Raw genomic sequence first — 23661 nt, forward strand, 5'->3', positions numbered from 1 at the left:
AGCAGCTACAAATACTGCAGCTGCTGACTTTTAAATAGTGACACTTACCTGTCCAGCGCGCCCGCGATGTCGGCACCCGAAGCCGATCGCTCGCTCGGCTGCCGGGTCCCGCCGCCATCTTGGGTATGGGAATCAGGAAATTGAGCCTTTCGGCTTCATTTCCCGGTTCCCTACTGCGCATGCGCGAGCCGCGCGGCGCAATCCGGATGGTCCCCGCTGCCTCTGGGAGCTGTGTGTTTCCCAGCAGGCAGCGGGGCACTTGCTGAAGGGGGCGGGCGCTTGCGGAACGGGGGCGTAACCTACGCTCGTTCCGCAGGCAGCTAGCCCGGAAGTGGGTGCAGTTACCTGGATTATCCAGGTAACTGCACCCCCCTCCCCCCTGAAAGGTGCCGATTGTGGCGCCGGAGGGGGGGAGGGATCAGATGAGCGGAGGTCCATTTTAGGGTGGACCTCCGCTTTAACCTGCGTAGATCAACACTTGGGCACATAGAGCACATCGGTCACACTTTTTCACTTCTTTTGCGCGTTTGTCACACTTAGGGCAGCCTTATGCCTAAAACACATAAAAAATTTTTTTTAAATGCACTCAAAAGCTACACTAGGTGTAAATGGGGCCTTAGTGTGCGTTGCAATGACCGCTTAGATTTTGCACACAGTCTCTTTCTTTCTATTACACCTGGAAGTTATTTTGTTTATTTATACTAAGGGTAAATTGTTTATTTATTACAGAGATGATCACATTTCTATTTATAAAGAGATCAGAGGGAGGACCCGGTGAGATGACAGGAACGATGGCCAGCTGAGGCTCTGCTATGCTCAGGCCCCGCCATGTCTGATGGTGGCGCAGCTCATCACTCCCCGCACACAGTCACTGACAGGTCACACACGCCCCGCCTTCTCCACGCCCCTCCGGTTGCCACGGTGACCACAGCCAGAAGGGAGGCCTGGATATGTCACGTGACTCTGTCGGCCGCCAACCGCCTGTCATTGCGACCTCAGTGACGAGCAAAATGTGCGACAGCGCCGTGCGGCGGAGGGAGAGCAGACAGCGGCTGGCAGCGGAGACACAGAGAGCAGAAGCAGGCCGAGGATCAGACTAGAGTAGCCCAGAGCGCAGGACAGGCCCCGGGGGCCCAGCTGGGGGTTCATGATCTGCTAACCGGAGATCCCATCACTGACACCCGCCTAGCGGCTCCACCGAGGGGGACATGGCCTCCAACACTGACAGAGAGATGATCCTGGCTGACTTCCAGGTACTGGGGACACCCTCCTTTCTGTTTTATTGTACTTCCTGTACTGAGTGCTGGGGGACTACAAGACCCAGCGTAGCCTGCCAGGCAGGAGGAGGAGGGTTGTGGTTCCACCAAAGCTGGAGAACTGTGTGATGTCAGGTGGGGGGCTGGTGAAAGATCTGACTGTCTGTGGTGATAGAAGTGCCAGCATTGTCCCAGACTCTGGGGAGAATCACATAACCCAGCCATGACACAGTCGTATTACCCAGCTACAGTAGGATGTCACATTACCCAGACAAGGGCACATTACCCAGCCATTGTAAGATGGCACATTACCCAGCCATGGGAAGCGGGCACATAACTCGGCCATGGTAGGACAGCATATAGCACGACCATGGTAGGATGGCAGGTAACCTGGCCATTGGACGAGGGCACATAGGAAGATGGCACATAACCCGGCCATGGGATGAGGGCACGTAACATGGCCATAGTATGATCATGTAGCAAATCTGTTGTATGATCGTATATCCAAGCCTTGGTATGATGGCGAATAATCCATAAAGGGTACGATCATATAATCAAGCCACGGTATGATTATTTAGCACAGCCGTTGTGTGATCACAAAACAAGGCCATGATTTGATTGCATAACCAAACCATGGTATGATCATGTAGCACAGTTGACAAGATCACATAACACAGCCGTTGTATGATCACACGACACAAGATCGCATAACACAGCTGTTGTATGATCACAAGATCGCATAACACAGCTGTTGTGTGATGGCACACAACAAAGCCATGGTATGATGGCACACATACCATCCTGGCTGTTGAATATCTGGAGTCAATGACGATCGATTCGGCAGACATTGATCTCTGCTGGTCAGTAATCGGCTTATGTTCTTGTGTATGATCTTTTCTTAAATGTCTAAATACAAAACTTTATTTTTTGATTTTGGACAGATTAGGGAACAATACCCATGTGAAGTGTGTGTTGTGGTTTTATTTTTTGCTGTCTGTGTCCCATAGTGGAGAGACAGAGAAAACAAATACAGGAAATGTCTCCAATGTGAGGAAAGTCCAGTTGTCATTGGAACAAGGTTCCCCATTATAAGATTATCTCACTATTCCTGTACAGTGACAACTAAATATTTCCCCATTTTCAGGCCCAATGGCTACCAGGTCACAGAAAGCAATGAAAATCTAATGGGGTCCTAACCCCTCACCACTCTCTCCAAACTAAGAATAGTCCAGTTTGGCTTTAGAGTAACTTTAAGGCTGAAATCAAGGCAAATATAATAAGACTCAAATTATCGTAGCTCTGTATTGAGTAATCATACATCACTAATGTACTTTTTAAATACAAGCTTGTATGTACCTTAATCTGATTTGGTATAAGCTTTTTACAGTTAATGTACAGCAGAGGTCAGAAAAGGCGAGGGAGAAGAAGCACAGGGAGCCAGGCGGGTGTGCTGCAATGCAAGGGACATACTGATAGAATTTCTCAGAAAAACTGAGAAATGAGTTCATCAGTCTGCTGCTTCTCTGCTCCCTGCCAAGTCACAGGGTGGGGTGGGAAGGAGACCTGTAAGTGAAAGTAAAACTGCAGCATAGAAAGATCAGGTCTCCACCCCTGCTAGGCAAGGCTGTGTTGTAGGGACAGAGCTGTGTAAATCGCAGGACTACATGGACAAATGCAAATCCTTAGGTAAGTAAGTAAAGCTGTTCCCCTGGAAGTATTTCTTTTGTGTATTTAGCAGTTTACCTGGAGTTCAGACTTTAGACCCCTTTCACACCAGGGCATTTTGCAGGCGCTATAGCGTTAGAAATAGCACCTGCATCCCGCCCTAAAAAAACTGCTCCATTGTTTGTAGTGTGAAAGCCCAAGGGCTTTCACACTACATCTGTGCGCTGGCAGGGCGTCAGGGAAAAGTCCTGCCAGCAGCTAATTTGGAGCGGTGAAGGAGCGGTGTGTTTACCGCTCCTCCACCGCTGCTCCCCATTGAAATCAATGGGCAGCTATTGCGGCATATTGCCAGCGGTTTTGACCCTTTCTCGGCCACTAGTGGGGGGCAAAAGCCCCCCGCTAGCGGCCGAAATGCGCCGCAAATCCAGCAGTAAAACGCAGCTAAATATAGCAGCGTTTTACCGCCCACGCTATGGGCGGTGTGGTGTGAAAGGAGTCTTAAAATGAATTTGACTGACCTGTCTGAGGCTTTATCTGTCTGGCAGCTGTATTGTGACTAGGCCCTAATAAATGCTTAAAAAAACCTTTTAATAGCATTTGAGCAGTGAATGTTGGGCTGGGCAGCCCTGGCAGCCGATCACATAAGCTGAGTTGTAGGATTTTAGGCAGAGCTGGCAGCATGTCTTGCCCTTCGAACCTCTAAGCTCCATAACGTGGTTGTAAGCCCTTGCATATACCCACTCAAGTGACTGACCTCAGGTGATACACAGAGATGAAACAAATCCTCCTACATACGTTGTACTTGTTTATCTGCTGCCATCTCTCCAAAGTACACACATCAAAGGATTTTTCTCAGCAGCAGAAGGCAAGGATCTGACACTGCACAGCATAGAGCTCCCTGTAATCTGTGAACCGAGTGCATGGAAGGGACATATCCTCTGTACACAGGCTCCTAGGGAAAAACACACAGCTGAGTCTTTGAGTAACCTGCTGTGGGCTGGAGAAGGGGGGTTCTGGGGTCATCACTCGGGATTCTGTGGTGTCAGCTTAAAGCAGTAGTAAACTCCACTTGCTGACTTGTACATACAGGTACGTTTATTTATAAAGGTTACCTGTAGGTACAAGGAATATCTCCTAAACATGTACCATTTAGGAGATGTTTGCTACTTCTGCAGCTGGTGATGTCACCGGCGCACTGCCCTCTGAAAGCAACAACATGCTGGCCCTTCAAAATGCTGTGCTGTGGATCCCGTATTCAGGAGTGACTTTTTCGTGGCTCGGTCATTCCAACGGCCATAGCCTGCGAACCCGATAGGAAGACTAGACTAGGTGAAGATGGAAGCCTTGTCCGTCATCACATCGTGCCTCTGGAGGGCTTCATTTTAAGATGAGCCTCACCTAATGTGTTAGTATGTGATGCATACTAGCACAATATGGCCTTGACTTGTATAGGAATTATTAGGCACTTTACTATAGCTTTGACCTATTGGGAGGGAGTCATGCAGATAGCAGTAGCACAAACTTTTATTTCTCATATGATTTTGTTGCCAACACAGACCCAACAAAAGAAGAGTAGTAATACTCACCTGTCCTGCTGCCCATGATTTCATTTTTTGCTCTCTTGAAGGGCCATGCTAGCCAAGGAATCTTCAGCATCTGTTACACTTCCTGGAGTGTTGGATCCCTGCCTCCCCCTGCTATGCACAGTAGTTCCACCTGATGGCTGCCACAGCACTTCAGCACCTAGGAAGGTGGGTGGGATCCGCAGCACCCCAGAGGGGGATCCAACACAGCCAAACATCTGTCAGATGCTGAAGAAATATAATCGGGTGAAGCACTTCTAGAGAGTCAAAGGTGGCAGGACAGGTGAGTGTTAGTCCTTTCTTGTTTCATTCTGGTGACAATTGCTTGAAGAATTTGTGGATATACAATGGATATAAAAAGCCTACACACCCTGGTTAAAATGTCAGGTTTCTGTGATGTAAAAAAAAAAAATGAGACTAAGATGAATAATTTCAGAACTTTTTCCACCTTTGTGACGTATAAACTGTACAACTCAATTGAAAAACAAACTTAAATCTTTTAGGGGTGGGAAGTAACAATAAAAAACTAAAATAATGTGGTTGCATACGTGTGCCCACCCTCTTAGAACCGGGGATGTACAGTGCCTTGCGAAAGTATTTGGCCCCCTTGAACTTTTCAACCTTTTGCCACATTTCAGGCTTCAAACATATAGATATAAAATTTAAATTTTTTGTGAAGAATCACCAACAAGTGGGACACAATTGTGAAGTAGAACGCAATCTATTGGATATTTTAAACTTTTTTTTTTTAGCAAATAAAAAACTGAAAAGTGGTGCGTGCAAAATTATTCGGCCCCTTTACTTTCAGTGCAGCAAACTCAGTCCAGAAGTTCAGCGAGGATCTCTGAATGATCCAATGTTGTCCTAAAATGACTGATGGTGATAAATAGAACCCACCTGTGTGTAATCAAGTCTCTGTATAAATGCACCTGCTCTGTGATAGTCTCAGGGTTCTGTTGAAAGCTCAGAGAGCATCATGAAGACCAAGGAACACACCAGGCAGGTCCGTAATACTGTTGTGGAGAAGTTTAAAGCCGGATTTGGTTACAAAAAGATTTCCCAAGCTTTAAACATCCCAAGGGGCACTGCAAGCGATCATTTTGAAATGGAAGGAGTATCAGATCACTGCAAATCTACCAAGACCTGGCCGTCCCTCTAAACTTTCAGCTCAGACAAGGAGAAGACTGATCAGAGATGCAGCCAAGAGGCCCATGATCACTCTGGATGAACTGCAGAGAACTACAGCTGAGGTGGGAGAGTCTGTCCATAGGACAACAATCAGTCGTACACTGCACAAATCTGGCCTTTATGGAAGAGTGGCAAGAAGAAAGCCATTTCTCAAAGATATCCATAAAAAGTCTTGTCTAAAGTTTGCCACAAGCCACCTGGGAGACACACCAAACATGTGGAAGAAGGTGCTCTGGTCAGTTGAAACCAAAATCGAACTTTTTGCCCACAATGCAAAACGATATGTTTGGCATAAAAGCAGCACAGCTTATCACCCTCAACACACCATCCCCACTGTCAAACATGGTGGTGGCAGCATCATGGTTTGGGCCTGCTTTTCTTCAGCAGGGACAGGGAAGATGGTTAAAATTGAGGGGAAGATGGATGCAGCCAAATACAGGACCATTCTGGATGAAAACCTGTTGGAGTCTGCAAAAGACCTGAAACTGGAACAGATTTATCTTCCAACAAGACAATGATCCCAAACATACAGCAAAATCTACAAAGGAATGGTTCACAAATAAACGTATCCAGGTGTTAGAATGGCCAAGTCAAAGTCCAGACCTGAATCCAATCGAGAATCTGTGGAAAGAGCTGAAAACTGCTGTTCACAAATGCTCTCCATCCAACCTCACTGAGCTCGAGCTGTTTTGCAAGGAAGAATGGGCAAGAATTTCTGTCTCTCGATGTGCAAAACTGATAGAGACATACCCCAAGCGACTTGCAGCTGTAAACGCAGCAAAAGGTGGCTCTACAAAGTGTTAACGCAAGGGGGCCGAATAATTTTGCCTGCCCCACTTCATTTTTTTATTCGTTAAAAAAGTTTAAAAAAATCCAATAGATTTCGTTGCACTTCACAATTGTTTCCCACTTGTTGGTGATTCTTCACAAAAAATAAAAATTTTATATCTTTATGTTTTGAAGCCTGAAATGTGGCAAAAGGTTGAAAAGTTGAAGGGGGCCGAATACTTTCGCAAGGCACTGTAGCTGTTTTCAGAATTAAGCAATCTCATGGTCCATTAGCTATACCATGGAACACAGTCATCAACTGGAGAGAATATGGCACAATAGTGACATTACCAAAAACTGGACGTCCCTCCAAAAATGATGAGCAGAAAAATGTTCAGAGAGGCTACCAAGAGGCCATATAGCAACATTAAAGGAGCTGCAGGAATATCTGGCAAGTACAGGCTGTGTGATACATGTGACAACAATCTCCCATATCCATCATATGTCTGGACTATGGGGTAGATTGGCAAGTCGGAAGCCTTTTCTTATGAAGAAAAACATCCAAGTCTGACTAAATTTTGCAAAAGCACATCTGAAGTTTCCCAAAAGCATGTGATAAAATGTGTTCTGGTCTGATGAAACTAAGGTTGAACTTTTTGGCCTTAATTCCAAAAGATATGTTTGGCGCAAAAACAATACTGATCATCACCAAAAGAACACCATACCCACAGTGAAGCATGGTGGTGGCAGCTGGAACAGAGGCCTTAGTCAAGATAGAGGGAATAATGAACAGTTCCAAATCAGTCAATATTGGTAGAAAACCTTCAGGCTTCTGCTACAAAGTTGAACATGAAGAGGAACTTTATCTTTCAGCATGAAAAAGACCCAAAGCATACATCCAAATCTACAAAGGAATGTCTTCACCATAAGAAGATTAAAGTTTTGGAATGACCCAGCCAGGGCCCAGACCTGAATCCAATTGAAAATCTGTGGGGTGATTGGAAGAGGGCTGTGCACAGGAGATGCTCCGCAATCACAGGGCTTTGGAGTGTTTTTGCAAAGAAGAGTGGGCAAATATTGCCAAGTCAAGATGCACCATGCTGATGGACTCGTAACCAAAATGACTGAGCGTAATAAAATCAAAAGGTGCTTCAACAAAGTATTAGTGTAAGATTGTGCACACGTATGCAACCATATTTTATTTTTACTTCCCTCCAGTTTGTTGTTCAATTGAGTTGGACAGTTTATAGGTCACATTAAAGGTGGAAAAAGTTCTGAAATGATTTATCTCTGTGTGTGTGTGTGTGTGTGTGTGTGTGTGTGTATATATATATATAATATATATATATAAAATATGCATTGGCGACTAGAAATAGCGACCCTGGGGCAGCACAGCTGGGGGTATCCTGTCTCTGTGGACCCCCCCAGCGTGATCGCGTCGGGCCGTTCCGCCGGCGGCCGAAAATATAGGCCGCGGCTTTGAGGCCTTCTGCGGTCCTATGATTCCTTATGGAATCTGGCGCCCTCTTGTGGTCGCCGTTGGTATGACAAACCAGCAATGCTAATGACTGTTTTATATTACCTGCCTCTTCTTCCCTTTATTTAGAACCCCCTAAACATTATATATTTTTTATTCTAACACCCTAGAGAATAAAATGGTGGTTGTTGCAATACTGTCTGTCACACCGTATTTGTGCAGCGGACTTACAAGCGCACTTTTGTTGGGAAAAATAATTTAGTTAATAAAAAAATAAGACAACAGTAAAGTTAGCCCAATTATTTTTTATATTGTGAAAGATAATGTTACGCCGAGTAAATTGATACCCAACATGTCACGCTTCAAAATTGCACCCGCTCATGGAATGGCGACAAACTTTTACCCTTTAAAATCTCCATAGGCGACATTTTAAAAAAAATTCTACAGGTTGCACGTTTTGAGTTACAGAGGAGGTCTGGGGCTAGAATTATTGCTCTCACTCTACCGATCACGGCGCTACCTCCTATGTGTGGTTCGAACACCGATTTTATATGCGGGCAGGACAGGGCGCGTTTAAAAATTATTTTTTCTGCTTATTTTAACTTTTTTTTTTTTTTTTTTTCCACTGTTCTTTTAAAAAAAATGTTGTGTCACTTTTATTCTTATTACAAGGAATGTAAAAATCCCTTGTAATAGAAAAAGCATGACAGGTCCTCTTAAATATGAGATCTGGGGTCAGAGAGACCTCACATCTCATATTTACACTAAAATGCAATTGAAAAAAAAATTGTGATTTGAAAAAAAAAAAAAAATGTCCCTCTAAGAGCTATGGGCGCTGCTATCTTCCCCTCACTCGTCTCCATGTCAGGCCAGGGACCGGTCCGGATCGCCGTCACGGACCTGGCTCCTAACTTTTTAAGCTGGCTCCTAGATTCCAAGCAAATTTGTCAACCCCTGTGTGTATATATGTATATGTATGTATGTATGTGTGTGTGTGTATATATATATATATATATATATATATAAGCAGAAACCAGCGGATCAGGTGATTATGAAGTTTGTGCTCTCCCCTAGAGAAAACGAGCAGTTGACCCATGCAGTGCGGGCACAGCCCCACTGTGTTTGGGGGGGGGGAGAGAAATTGCCCAAAGTTGGGCTTTATGCTTGCACATTTATGACACTCTCCTCCTGTGTTTTCTCTCCTTCAGCAATGTGAGGTCTAAACTTTCCACATGCGCTTTCTCCTTGCCAGGTTCATGCTATTTTTCTCTTTCAGGTCTGCTATCTTCTAGTAGCTTTGCCCATTGGCAGTCACCGATGATGTAACTCCCATACATGCGCACAGTATTTGCGTTATCTCAGCATCCAGCTCCATGCCTGGTATCTATTAGCCCTTGTACACACGGTTGGACATTCTGACAACCAAATCCGTTGGATTTTGTCCGAAACTGTTGCATACACACGGTCGGACAAAGTTGTCGGAAAATCCGATTGTACATAACGTGATGACGTTATTGCATTGCGACGGGACTACGTTCAGGCTAGTAGCCAATAGCTTTGGTCTAGGAATTTGATCTGAGCATGCGTGGCACTTTGTCCGTCGGAGTAGGCTACACATGATCGGAGAATGTTTGTCAGAAAATTTTACGGACAAGTTGGAAAACTTGGTCCGTCAGATACTCCGACAGAGACAGCACACAGTCGGATTATCTGACAAAACGGTCCGATAGGACACATTCCGTCGGAATCTCCAACCGTGTGTACAAGGGCTAAGATGCTGAGACTGTAAGACTGTACTGCATGTCCCTCGCAGTCAGTGTACAGATTAAAGCCCCATTCTGGGCAAAATAGGGGTTGAGTAAATTATAATATGTCTTATTTCGTTTTGTTGCTCTGAAAGCCCCAGACTTATCTCCTGTCCACTCCGTGCTGATCTAACGAACGCCACCATGATCAAAAACAGGACTTTTATATGCCACCCATAGAGAACGTTTCAAGGCTCTAAGGACCTCTTCCTCAGGATCTACTGACAATCTTGTCCCTGCTGCTTGAGGAAGAGCTCCTTAAAGAGGAAGTAAACCCTGATGGGTTTACTTCCTCTTTAATTTCCTGCAAAGGCAAAGCATAATGGACTACTATGCATCGCATAGTAGTCCATTATGTGTAACTTACCTGACACAGGAGCCAGCGATTTCACCGCTGTCCCCTGTAGTCCGGCGCATCCATCTTTTCGGTGGGGTCTAGCAGCTCCGCCGAATGACGTCACTCCCGCGCATGCGCACGGGAGCCGACGCGCGGCAGCTCCATTGTTGGAAATGCCGCGCTCAGTGCGCCTGCGCGCCGCTGTCTACGGCGCATGCGCCGTAGACAGCGGTGCCTGTCTTCGGGCAAATATCTCCTAAACCGTATAGGTTTAGGAGATATTTCTTGGACCTACAGGTAAGCCTTAATCTAGGCTTACCTGTAGGTCAAAGTGGTTTGTAAGGGTTTACAACTACTTTAATGGTCTCAAAATGTTGCTCTCTTTTGGTGATGAATAAGTGTCCCGTCTATGATCATGCTGTGTTTTGGTTTGGACTATTGTTATGATGGCAGTATCTGTCATTTCACTTTCTATTGCTGTCTGGGGTGCGCAGGATTATATACATTTATGGGCTGAATGAATGGTGATAATACACCCTTTTTCAGATTGCTGGAAGACCACACCTTTTTGTTATATGACAGTTTTGTGAGTGTTTGTTGTCAGCACTGAGCTAAAACCTAGTACACGCTGTTGTGTGTGTGTGTGTGTGTGTGTGTGTTTTTTTTTTTTTTTTTGTTTTTCCCCCATTCAGTCCAGCGGGGTGAGATTGCTGATTGGATGACAATCAGCAGATGTTTTCGGCCATGCTCCTTTGACAGAAGCCGGCCGGCTGCCATACACATTGGTTGAATGTTGGCTGGTTTCTATTGAGCCGGTCGCTGCCACCCGATATTGGGCCAGAGTTTCTGCGGCTTAAGGTAGAAGACTAGGCAGACTCTGTGACTTCTAACACTGGTGTCTTGGGGTGCCCATTGGTTAAAAATATAGGCTGGGCTATATAGATCCAGTTTTGGAAATCCCATTGAGAAGTAATGGTTCCCAAGAGTGGCTAAACAAAACTGTGCATTTACACATAGTGGTAGCCTCTCATCTTCTATAAGAGCTCATTGACACTATGGGGGGATTACTGGCACACTGGGCTGTGGAGAGAGTGAAAACGGGTGGCCCGGGCTCTCAGTGGCTTGCTAAGAGGCTGAGCCAGGTGCTGGTTCTGGGTGGATCCCAACCACATGGATGCAATCCTTTTCCCAGCCTAGACTGGCTCTGTGACGTCAGCCGACAGCAAGCTTCAGCCCACTGTCTGCTGAAAAAGGGTTACAGGAGACCAGAATGAACTGCACTCCTGTGATCCACAGCCATACGAGCTTTAGGGAAAAAGTATGCTGTGATGACGGAGAACATTCATAGGAATCATTTAACCTCTTGGCGCTGGCATCTCTCGGCCCTTCAAGAGGTTTATGATGCCGTGAGGTGAGGCTGTCACAGTGGTCACATGGTCAGAGAACTCACGATTCCAAGGAGCGATCGGGAGCTTTTAGTAAAGTGGTGGTAACTGTGCTGGGAGCGGGCAGCTCTCGCTCTCTCGGCACAGGTGTATTGGGGGTAATTGATTCAAATATTCGGCGCTAAGGACCAGGTGGCGAGAGGCCGCATATTTGCGTACAGTCGGCACCAAGGGGTTAAAGGTTAAAAGGCAAACAAATTTGTCAGACAAATTTACCTTCTTGCCTGTCAATTAAGGCCTGTGTAGCAATGGCCCCGACCCTTAAAGGCCTAATGGTGACCTCTAGAGTCAGGGAAAGCTGACATCCTTCCTTCTAGAGTGGGTTACTAGGCATGGTGGGTGTAATGCAAGATGAAATGATGGGCGCCAGTCACTTTTTTTGAATGCAAACAAGATTTATTGTCTGTTAAAGCGAAGGTCTGACAATTTAAAAAGAAAAAAAAAAAAAAGTCGGCAATTACAAATACTGCAGCTGCTGACTTTTAAAATAAGGACACTTAACAGTCCAGGGTGCCCCTAATGTCGGCACCTGAAGCCGATCTACCCCTCAGCTGTCGGGTGCTGCCGCCGCCATCTTCGGTAAGGGAATCAGGTGAAGCCTTGCGACTCTCGCTGCGCTATCCCACTGTTCCCTGCTGTGTTCTGGGACCTGTGTGTCTTCCAGAAGACAGTGGAGGGGGGGGGTGTCTATGCACGGAAGTAGGAGTAAAATACATGTATAAGACGGGTATCTGCTCCTCCCCCCTGAAAGGTGCCAAATGTGACAGCGGAGGGGGGAGGAACCGGAAAAGCGGAAGTTCCAGTTTTTTTTTTGGGGGGGGAACTCCGCTTTAACTGAACTGTGGGGGAGAGAGTTAGGGCCGGGACACCCTTGAGTAGATGCTATGGTAATTGGCAGACTCCAAGGCATCTATAGGTAGACGGCTATACAGTGGAAGGCCTCTAGCTGGATAACACTTCTGTATAGGTAGGACTGCGGTCTTCTATGGCAACTAATCTTGCAACAGTCACTAAAGGTAGTTGTACATAACTCTTCGTAACACAGAACAGTCTTTTACTTATCTCCCAATATCCCACTGTAGATCTTCACTCACTGAGCTCCCAGTATCTCACTAGACTTCCTGATCCCAGTCGTCACTGGATCCCCTGAGCTCTTCCACAGCTATCCTGCTGAACCCTGGCTTGGCACTCGCTGAAGCTTTCCCACTTCTTCACCGTCCCCGGCTGGTGAAAAGACTGCTCTGGTAATTGCTCAAGCAGTCTCCGGTAGTAAGATGGATTGTCCCTTAGTGGCGACAGCTTCCCTTCTACCTCCGACCACAACTGTTTCCCCTTCCGGCTGAACCTTCTCAACCTTCCAGTCCTGCAGTCCCAACCCTATGCTGCTTCTGGATAGGCCTCAGGCAGCCTAGCAGCTAGGTGTCCCTGCAATAGGCCTCAGGCTTCCAGCCTAGCAACCCGGGGCGACATAAAACACATCCACCCAGACAGCCATCCAGGTGGCACAGAACCCCGATCACTCGACTCCACCCAAATAAATAGGCTCTCCTAGCAGGCCAAGGGACTAAAGAAAACAATGCCAATTGGCTGAGACACCCCATCCATTCATAATCTGACCTTGCTAAGCCCCTGTCATTCTAATGTAACCAGCCACAGCGCCACGTAGTTACAGAAGAGGAAAGGTGCAGCAATTCCTGAATTTAGAGAGAAATCAATTGATCTCTAACAATTAACCAGGATAATTACCAATTTGTTAGCAACCCTGCCTAAACACCGGGGTGCTACATCTGAAAGGAAAGAAACTATCAATCTACTGTATCCCAACAATCGCCCAACTGTAGGAGGTACAAGATGGAGCCCACAAGCAAACTAACCTGGAAACTTTCCACTGCAGTCCCCCTAGTGGCAGAAATGCATATTTCTCTAATTTGAGAACTACATTGAGAACTAGTGTTACTTGAACTGTATTCCAGAATTTTCTTATCTTCAGCTTAGAGAACAATAATTCAATACTTTGCATAAAGTCTCAAATCTTTGATTAAGGTTTTTATGTTATTTAGTTTGAATACCATGTCATAGATCTCTTATTTATCATTGTAACAGAACATATTCCACACTTCACAGTGCACATGCATGGAAGTAAAACGTTCTGACTGGATGGTTAAATGGAAGCAAATGAACACCAAACAGGCCAAAATAAAGATCTTGGTTGGCTTGATCCTAGAATGTTTAGGTCCCCTTTACATCCTTTACAATAGCAAAGCATTGTTGGGAGGTCAGGTCACTGATGTGAACTACACATGCAAAATCAATATGTTGTCCACTGGAGTGATTTTCTGTTTTTTTTTTTTTTTTTGAGCAGTCGCACAAAAGAAAATCGTCATTGTAGCTGAAGCCTTTTGTCTCCACCACCTCTTTGCTTTGCTGTTTACAAAGCCAAGCCTGTGTTAATTCTACGGCCATAGGCACAGCTTCTGCAGTACTTCACAGGGATAGTAAATTGAGCATTTACAAGTAGGTGCAACAAAGCCACAGGTTTCAGTATTAAAAGGGCTAAGTTACACTAAGCTATAGCTATTCAAAAGTATAAAAATGAAAGTAGTATTTTAATGCATCTCATTCGGGTGTGTAGAAGATCATTCATTTTGAACATCCTGGAAAGTACCATAATGACACACAAAACTACCCACAACCTGTCTTTTTTTTATTTATTTTTTTTGCCCACGGAGTACCACAACAAATGGATGTGCATTGTGAGTATTTAATGCCCTCTACAGTGATGGTCCATTTGGATGACATTCAGATATGGTGAAATGCCATAAAACATGCATTTTTCCACACAGTACCTCAATGCAAAATATAAACAAGCCCTAAAGCCGCGTACACACGGGCGGACTGTCTGGCCAACTAAGTCCGTCAGACAATCCGACGGACAGTCCGTCCTACTTTTTGAATGAACGGACTTGACAGTCCGTTGAAAGCTTGCGCGATGACGTGTACAGCACGTACGACGGGACTAGAAATACGACGTCCAATACACTGCAATGCAACCTTCGGCCGTGTAAATCCTTTCTGAGCATGCGCCTTACTTAGTCCGTCCAACTTGCCTACTCACGAGCGGACTGTCTGCTGAAACCAAAGTTGGACGGACAATATTACGGAAATTCCGAAAGACTTAGTCCGCCAGACTGTCCGCTGAAAAAGTCCGCTGAAGCCCACACACGAGCGGACTGTCCGCTGAAATGTGTTTCAGCGGACTAAGTTGGACAGACAGTCCGCCCGTGTGTACGCGGCTTTAGAGCCCATTCACACCGGTAGCCAGCATTGTACTCTGTATGGTGTGTGTGTGTGTGTGTGTGAAGGCACAGTGCATTGAGTTGTTACAACACTTCGCTTTCATTCCCTATTTTTTTTTTTTTTACTTTATTGACATGTCACAGAATCACATTTCATTCATTTCTATGGGTACTTGGTATTTGCACAGTTGCTGGAAGGCTGGATCTGGGTTTATCCTTTTTAATTGTTAGCAGCTGTGATGGGGAGATATTTCTCAGAGTTCACTATACCTCTTCATTTCTGCAGCTATTACAAAGTCAAATGATGGTGTGATGATGGCGTCATGCTCCCGAGAGGGATTTTCCATAATGTTGAATGGATATAAATATCTAATTAGGGAACCCAGCTGCAAGAGAGTGACACCTTTTCTGTGGTCTGGTGGGGAAGAGGCCCAAACTAATATAAGCTTGCCACTAGAGCTTTCAAGGCCTTTACCGATCCACACATATTATTCTACAAATTCTGTTTTTATAAAGGAAATAGTATAACAGAAAAGTGTGTGTAAACCTTAAAGTGATTGTTTTTTTTTTTTTAAACAAGACTTTACAAACATGTTGTTCTACTTACCTCCTGTGCAGTTTGTTTTGCACAGAGTGGCCGGATCCTCCTTTGCTGCTTCTGGCCCCTCCCTCCTATCAAGTTCCCCCTCAGCCAACAGCTGTCTATGGGGGCACCCAAGCTGAGTCAGCGCTGCGTGTATCCATTCAGACACAGAGCCCCGACCTGGCCTTGTCCCCTCTCTCCCCTGGCTGGCTGACTGACTATATATAATTTATATTATTATTTTTTTGAAATAACAAACATGTCATACTAACCTCCCACTGTGCAGCTCGTTTTGCACAGAGTGGCCCTGATCCTCGTCTTCTGGGGTCCCTTTTGCGGCTGTCTCGGCTCCTCCCCGCTTCTGATAACCCCCTCTGGGAAGCGCTCTCCCAAAGGGGGTACCTTGCGGGCACGCTCCTGAGTCCTGTTTTTGGCGTCTATAGCTGCCGACTACAGGACTCGGGCCCTGGCCCTTGCATCATTGGAGTTGATTGACAGCAGCGCGAGCCAATGGCTGTGCTGCTATCATTCTATCAAAGGAAGAGCCCGTTCGCGACTTTCCAGGGCTCAGGTAGGCAGCTGGTGGGCCAGTGATCGTAACATGTTTTCATGAACCTTTACAACCCATTTTAAGATTAAAAAAAAATAAATAAATAATAAACAAAAAAAAAAACCTTCTGCCTTTACAACTTCTTTAACTCTGGGTTCACACTATTGCAAATTGGATGCGGTTTTGCTCTGCATCCAATTCTCATGTCAGGAGATTGTGACTGGCTCTCAATGGAGCGGGTTCACACATCTCTGGAGTGACTCCAGTGCGAATTGCACAGGAGTTATTGCACTGGTTCGAACTCGGCCAAAAATTCAGGTTGAAATGGTGAATAGGGATGCACCCGGACCCCTGCTGTGGGCCGCTCCATGCTGCGGTGTGAACCCAGCCTAACTGGACTTAGTTTGCAAAAGCACTGTGTCATAAACCCCATTTTTTTTTTTTTTTTTTTTTTTTTTTTAATTGTTGCATCTCAGTGCTGCTGATTTCCTAAAACTGGTGTGTAGCCATTTCCTGTCTACATGCACTACTGTTCCTGCATGGGAATTTTCAGGGTGGGTTTCCTAATGGTGACAGCGGCGCATCATGCCTGTGTGTTGTCCATCAGAAGCCTGTGCGATGGGGTGACCACAAAGTAGCAAAATGGAAACAGGGAAAATATACTGATGTCATTTCAAAAGTTATTTAGATGAAAACAGAAGGTTTAAAAAGATTGAAGGCTACTTTTGAAATGACATTAACTTGTTAAAGGTTATACAGGATTTCGCTGATCAGGTTTACGTACACACAACACTTTTAAAGTCCATCTTTTTAATCATATTTCATGTCATACTCCTATTTAGGGGGTAACATAAAACCTGGTCAGAGTCTGCAGCCCCCATCCTCCTTAAAGAAACAAGGGGTGCTTCTCCCCATCGGCTCCTATCAAATTTGATATTGGTGTACATAGCTCTGCCTGTGAAAAAAACATCACCATGACAGAGGGACTCTTACAGCAGAACTTCACCCTAAATGAGAAGTTCAACTTTTCACAAGTCTCTCCCTCAAGTGTCTCCCCCCCCCCCCCCCAACATTTCTGGCAGTTTTTGGGGGGTTTTATTTTGGGAATGCGGGTACCTATTGCCAGCAGGTAACCACTCCCACTGAGGTTGCCCCCCCCCACCCACAGCGCAACCTCCTGGCACACTTGATCAGTCTCAGCAAGCTATGGGTCAATTCATGGGTCCAAGCGTAGCGTGACCTACGTCTGCACAGTGGGAGACCACAGGAATTCACAGCCGGCTTCCCACATCCAAGATGGCGCTGCTGAAGACTGGCGAAGAGCGTGTCCTATAACAAGTCAGCAGCTACAGTATTTGTAACTGATGCTAAAAGATATTTAAAATGTCCTCTTTTAAAGCGTGACTGTGTAGCTGCTGACTTTTAATAAACTGACACTTTCTTTTCCTCCCCATGTCCTCCCTTGGTGGCGCCGGCATCTTTACTATGGGCACCCAGCTGGACAGCGTGTGGTTTCACAGCTAGGTGCCTGCTGCACCTTCCAGAGCGGCGCTGCGCTCTGTGATTGGTCCCAAAATGTTCTGGTTTCTGTCATGTGACCCAGAAGACTTTGGGAACCAGGGGGGAAGGAGAACTTCCACTTCTGATTGCCTAAGGTGACCGGAACGGAAGTGGGAGCGGGTACCTGTCAAAATCTGCCACCCGCTTCCCAAAAGTTCAGTTTTGCAAACTTTTGAGGGGAACTCTGCTATAAACTGGCTGTATATTAGTAGAATTTTTAATTCTAAATATTTTTGTTTTTAAGAAAGTTTTTCAATTTTCTAATTCGTGGGGTCAAATCGATGTTCACTTTTTTTTTTTTTTTTTTTTTTTAACCACAGTTGCAATAAAATTCAAAGGAGCAGGGTGAAAATTTGAAATTTTTTCTTGAGCGAACAAATTTCTAACAGTGTTTGTTTTATTTTTGGTTGGGGAAATCCCATTCATGCCAAAATCATAGCAAATTAAATTTCGAAGGACATTCGTCCAATTATAAAAATGTATGAAGAATTTACATACAAATATTCATATGAACATTAGCCCCCCCCCCCCCCCCCCCCCCCCCAAATCTGCTAATCATGTATAGCTACTTTTTACTTTTCAGTGGAGCACGAGTGTGGTGATATCATCGCACTCCTAGTCCAGCTCTGCAACTGAAGGTCTGTACCCAGGTATTGCACCCACAGTGCTTTGCAGGCTCCAATGATCAAGCACATTTTACTTTTTGCAATATGGATGCATTTATTATAATAATAATAATAATAATAATAATAATAATATGATTATATAATTTATTTAATTTTTTTTATGCAAAAGATTGAATTCTCCTTCAGGTTGTGTGATATGTAGGGGGGGATTACACAAGTGTAGTGGTTCCCAGTGAGTTCAGTCAATGGTAGAAATACTGTTTCCGGGCTGGTTGGCCCACTTTTATTAAAAACAAACATGAAGTTCAACACAAGAAATAGTTGTCCACGCAGGAGTTTCCACCATCCTGTCAAATGTGAAAACAAAATGACTTTAAAGTGGTTGTAAACCCTTACAAACCGCTTTGACCTACAGGTAAGCCTAGATTAAGGCTTACCTGTAGGTCCAAGAAATATCTCCTAAACCTACACGGTTTAGGAGATATTTGCCAAAACACAGGCACTCAGTGCGCATGTAGAAAGCGGCGCGCAGGCGCACTGAGCGCGCCGTGGTCAACGGCGATATGCCGCGAGTGGCGGCTCCCGTGCGCATGCGCGGGAGTGATGGCTTCGCCGAATGATAGCGGCGGAGCAGCGACACCCACCGAGAAGATGGATGCACCGGACTACAGGGGACGGCTGGCTCCTGTGTCAGGTAAGTGACACGTAATGGACTACTATGCGATGCATAGTAGTCCATTATGCTTTGCAGGGAATGAAAGAGGAAGTAAACCCATTCGGGTTTACTTCCTCTTTAAATGGCCGCTGGTAGCGGCCGTTTACCACGTGATCGCTCCGTCAAATGACGGGGCTATCATTTGTAAAGCGGCGTCATGTCATGACGCTAGTTCCTCCCTCCCCTCCCCTCTCTGTACTGATTGGTACAGTGAGAGGGGGAGAGATTGCAGCAGCGCTGTGGGCTGCATGTATAGTGCCCACAGCGCTGCTCAATGCCAATAATCTACAGTACTCTGCCAATATTCTGCAATAAATTTTAACAGAAACGAGTATTTTATTTTAACCAAATTTTCATTTTTTTTTTTTTTTTTTTTTTTCTTATTTATAGCGCAAAAAAAAAAAAAATGCAGTGATTAAATACCACCAAAAGAAAGCTCTATTTGTGTGGGGAAAAAAAGGACAAACATTTCATATAGGTACAGTGTTGCATGACTAATTGTCATTCAAAGTGTGAGAGCACCAAAAGCTGAAAATTGGTCTGGTTAGGAAGGGAGTGGTCAAGTGGTTAAAGCGGGGGTCTGCTGGGAGTCCGCTTTTTTTTTTTTTTTTTTTTTTTTTTTTTTTTAAAAGCCAGCAGCTACAAATACTGCAGCTGCTGACTTTTAAAATAGTGACACTTACCTGTCCAGCGCGCCCGCGATGTCGGCACCCGAAGCCGATCTCTCGATCGTCTCTCGGGTGCTGCCGCCGCCATCTTGGGTATGGGAATCAGGAAGTGGAGCCTTTCGGCTTCATTTCCCGGTTCCCTACTGCGCATGCGCGAGTCGCGCTGCGCAATAAGGATAGACCCGCTGCCTCTGGGATCCGTGTGTTTCCCAGCAGGCAGCGGGGGACTTTCGGAAAGGGGCGTAACCTACGCCCCTTTCCGCAGAGAGCTATCCCGGAAGTGGGTGCAGATACCTGTACTGTACAGGTACCTGCACCCCCCTCCCCCCTGAAAGGTGCCAATTGTGGCGCCGGAGGGGGGGAGGGTTCTGATGAGCGGAAGGTCCACTTTAGGGTGGAACTCCGCTTTAAAAAAAAACAAAAAAAAAACACACATTATTAAAGTGTGTGTGTGTGTGTGTGTGTGTGTGTGTGTGTGTGTGTGTGTGTGTGTGTGTGCGTGCGCGCGCGCGCGCGCGTTTTTCGCTGTGCAGCCTGGAGGTGTGGCACATTCCAATAAAAGGCAGTCAATTTGCATTTTGTCGCTGCACACATGAGGGCATTGTGCTGCGGTAACATAGGTGAAGTATCACATAATGTGACAGAAAAAAAGGGACTGTGCGATGTGATGAAACAGTCCATTAAGGTGGAATTACATTTGATCTGAGCACCACCAACCAAAAATGCTTTTTAAATAATTTTTAATATTCAAAGCAAGCTCCTTAATCCATCCATATCTTCGTTTTATTTTGTTGAAAAATCCCTTTGAAAAACACCCCCCTGGTACTTCTGGCTGTTACATATTTAGTCGGGTTGAAAAAAGTCCATCCAGTTCAACCATAAAAAAAAATAAAATAAATAAAATACCACACAATCCAATATACCCAATTCTATACCTACAGTTCATCCATCTTGAGTAAGGTCAGTCGATTCATATAGCATAGGGCTAGAAACTAAAAATTATTTACATAATCGATTTATTTGGCCGATTTTATTGTTTCGATTAATTGGTTAATAACCTTAAAAAAAAAGTGTGTGAAATTGACGTTTATTTTCCACCACAGTGATGGGAAAATTTGGAAATGGAAACCTTCTTGGTCAAAGGGATTTTCAGACAGTGGATGTGTTTTTTTGTTCAGAAATGAAGTGAAAATTTCAAACAAAATTCTTTCATCAGCGAATGTACAAAGATTTTTCATCTGAATATTCTCACCTGAATATTGATCCGTGTGACCAGCATAAGGCTCAGTACACACCTAATGCAGTTTTTGCTTTTGATCTGTTTCTGCAGTGCTTTTTGCTGTGCGTTTTGATTTTTGCGCACGTGATTTGACGTCAATTTGCGTTTTTTTTTTTTGCATTTTTTTTGTTTTTTGGGCAGATAAAAAAACACAAATTGCTGCAAAAACGCATTACATTCTTTTCTGCAGCTTCTCCATTGAAGTATATTGAACCAAAAAAGCACCGTTTTGCGTTTAAAAGTCCCCAACCCTTTCCAAATATGCAGCGGCTGAAAAAAGCACAGATATGAACGTGTCCCATAGGAAACTATGTAAATAAACTGTAGTGCCTTTCTGCAAAAAGCACCAATAAACATATAGATGTGAACCAGGCCTAAGACGTTTAATAACATAATTGGGTTAAAAAGACTAAAAAAGCAGATAATCACTATTGGAAGGGGTTCATTTTTTTTACTGTAGAACAGTGAAAGTAATATTTACAGTAGTGATTATTTTAGTTTTTTTCTTAACCCAATTATGTTACTGGCCGATTAATCGATTATGAAAATAGTAATCGATTAATTTCATAATTGATTAGTTGTCGATTAATCGATTAGTTGTTTCAGCCCTAATATAGCATTTACCTCTTGGAATCCATCTGCACTTAGCTCAGGCATGCAGGCAGGAGAGTGTGCTTAGCTGAGGAAGCACCTCCTCACTTGAACACTCCTGGGATGTATATCATTTGCCTAGGCATGGATACCAGGATGTAACTGAAGGAATGTTAAAAAAAAAAATAAAAAAAAGTTTCAAACAAATAAATGTGATATACTTTCCTGTTTCCTAATGCTAGCAGCATGAGGATTAAAATGGCCAATGTTGATTGGTAGAGTGAAGTTCCACTTTAATCTGAAAGATGAAATGCTTGTGTCTCGCTTTTCACTCCTACCCTGTACTGACATTGAGAAGCTGGATAATAGTTGCTGTCGGTGGCACAGGTTGGTTTGTTACTTTTTTTGACTACTAAGCGCTGGGTCACACCTGAATTGCGCAGGAAAGCAGTCCATGTTCCTGTGCGATTCTTGCTATTCAGTGCGATTTTTTTTATTTTTATTTTTTCCCATTTGAATGGCCTGAAATTGCAGTGAGTCCCACCAAAAGTAGTGCATGCAATAGTTTTTAAAAAAAAAAAAGTACTGCACCAAATCGCATGGTACCATGCAGTCCGATGCAGGCAAACCCATTGCATTTGTGATCTTGTTAGGAATACATCTGCAGCAGATCGTGCGCACACACAGTGCGTTTTGAACTTGGTGCAGGAACGGCACATGGGATGCAGGTTTGACGCACCACGTTTTTGTGTGACGGATTATGGAAAACTGACTTGTTTGTCTTTGGCACAGGTGTTTTGGTGCCATTAATGTCTGCCAGGCAGGAGAAAAAAACCTGGGTCCAACCGTTTACTCACCCCAAACGTAAAGATTTCGCTGAATTTCTACTTTCACCTGAACCCGAACACTAGGATATGTAATTATAACAAAAATTGACATAGCTATTTGTCCAGCGAAACTACTCTTCTATTCGATCTCACAGATCGAATGGAAAAGTGGCCATAATGCCCAGGCATTATGGCCACTAGATGGAGCTGAGTATCAAAGGAAATAAATACTTTATTTTATTTTTTTACCTTCAACTCTATCAAGTGGCCATAATGCGGTATTTTCCTAAACTTTTTTTTTTTTTTTTTTTTTTTTTTTATTCTAGAAATTAACTTTCGACCTGTGAACATTTTTAGCTCTGCCCCATTTGCATTGAGCAAATATACCGGCAGTTTTGCAGAATGAATAGCTGTACAATTATGCTAAAAAAAGTGCTGAAAGTTTAGTAACTGCTTACCAATTAAAAATTTCCTTATAAATTTGGGCCAATATGTATTCTGCTACATGTTTTGGTTAAAAAAAAAAAATCCCTATAAGCATATATTGATAAACACAAATGGTATAGTGTCTACAAACTATGGGATATATTTGTGTAATTTTTTTTTTTTTTTAATACTAGTAATGGTGGCGATTAGCGACTTCTAGCGGGATTGTGATATTGTGGTGGACAATTGGGCACTAAACTGACACTTTTGACTCTTTGTGGGAACCAGTGACATTAATACAGTAATCGGGGCTAAAAATATACACTGTCACTACTAATGACACTGGCTGGGATGGGGTTAAACATCAGGTGGCAATCAAAGGGTTAACTGTGTGCCCAGCCAGTGTTTGTGTTTTACTGTCTGTGCTGCTTTTACTAGGGGAAGGGATGGGTTCTAGTCCCATTCCTTCCCCCTGTCAGAGAGGTGTTCTGTCTTGTTTACGTTGGCAGATCCCCGTTTTTGTTTTAATCGATCGCCGGGTGCCAGAGGACATTGAGTGAAGAATCACAGCAGAAGTGACCCCCTTGTGCGGCCACCCCACCCCCCCACCATGTACACGAAAATGCTGAATCGCGTATATATGCATGTGATCGAGCACAACTGCCTCCCTGTAGCAGTAAAACTCGGCAAGTAGTTTAAAAACTGACCAAACTAAGGCATGATAGCACAGCATGGTCAGTTTTCTGACTGCTGGAACTTGGCCTGTTTTCCCTCTAATGATCAGACTTGTCCTGGGCCTGCCCCTCCCCCATAGGCTTTCACTAGGAAGATCCGTGTTCTGCTGTTTCTCCTTCCCCTGCTCTCTAAGATCCTGTATGCAACTGAGAACAAAGGGACTGTGATCATTTATAAATAAAAGGGGTATGTATGGAGATATATATATATATATATGTCTTTCATTTCTATTTTAACCACTTGAGGTCCGGGCCATAGCGCGGACCTCACTGAGACTCGTC

General features: G+C 44.5%; 1 protein-coding gene across 2 annotated transcripts in view; it reads left to right on the plus strand.

The window, feature by feature from the left end:
• The first annotated feature begins 967 nt into the window (after window positions 1-967).
• Window positions 968-23661, plus strand: part of FAF1 (Fas associated factor 1) — a 440039-nt gene continuing 417345 nt past the window's right edge. Inside the window, exon 1 of one of the 2 annotated variants that reach the window (XM_077450266.1) lies at window positions 968-1253. In XM_077450266.1, coding sequence (XP_077306392.1) covers window positions 1209-1253 — 45 coding nt within the window. In that variant the 5' untranslated portion in view covers window positions 968-1208. The remainder of the gene's footprint in view (window positions 1254-23661) is intronic. The other variant, XM_077450265.1, reaches the window with a different exon arrangement.

Source organism: Lithobates pipiens, unplaced genomic scaffold, assembly GCF_037356315.1.
Source record: "Lithobates pipiens isolate NorthernLeopardFrog02 unplaced genomic scaffold, aLitPip1_a1.2 Scaffold_23, whole genome shotgun sequence".
NCBI lineage: Eukaryota > Metazoa > Chordata > Amphibia > Anura > Ranidae > Lithobates > Lithobates pipiens.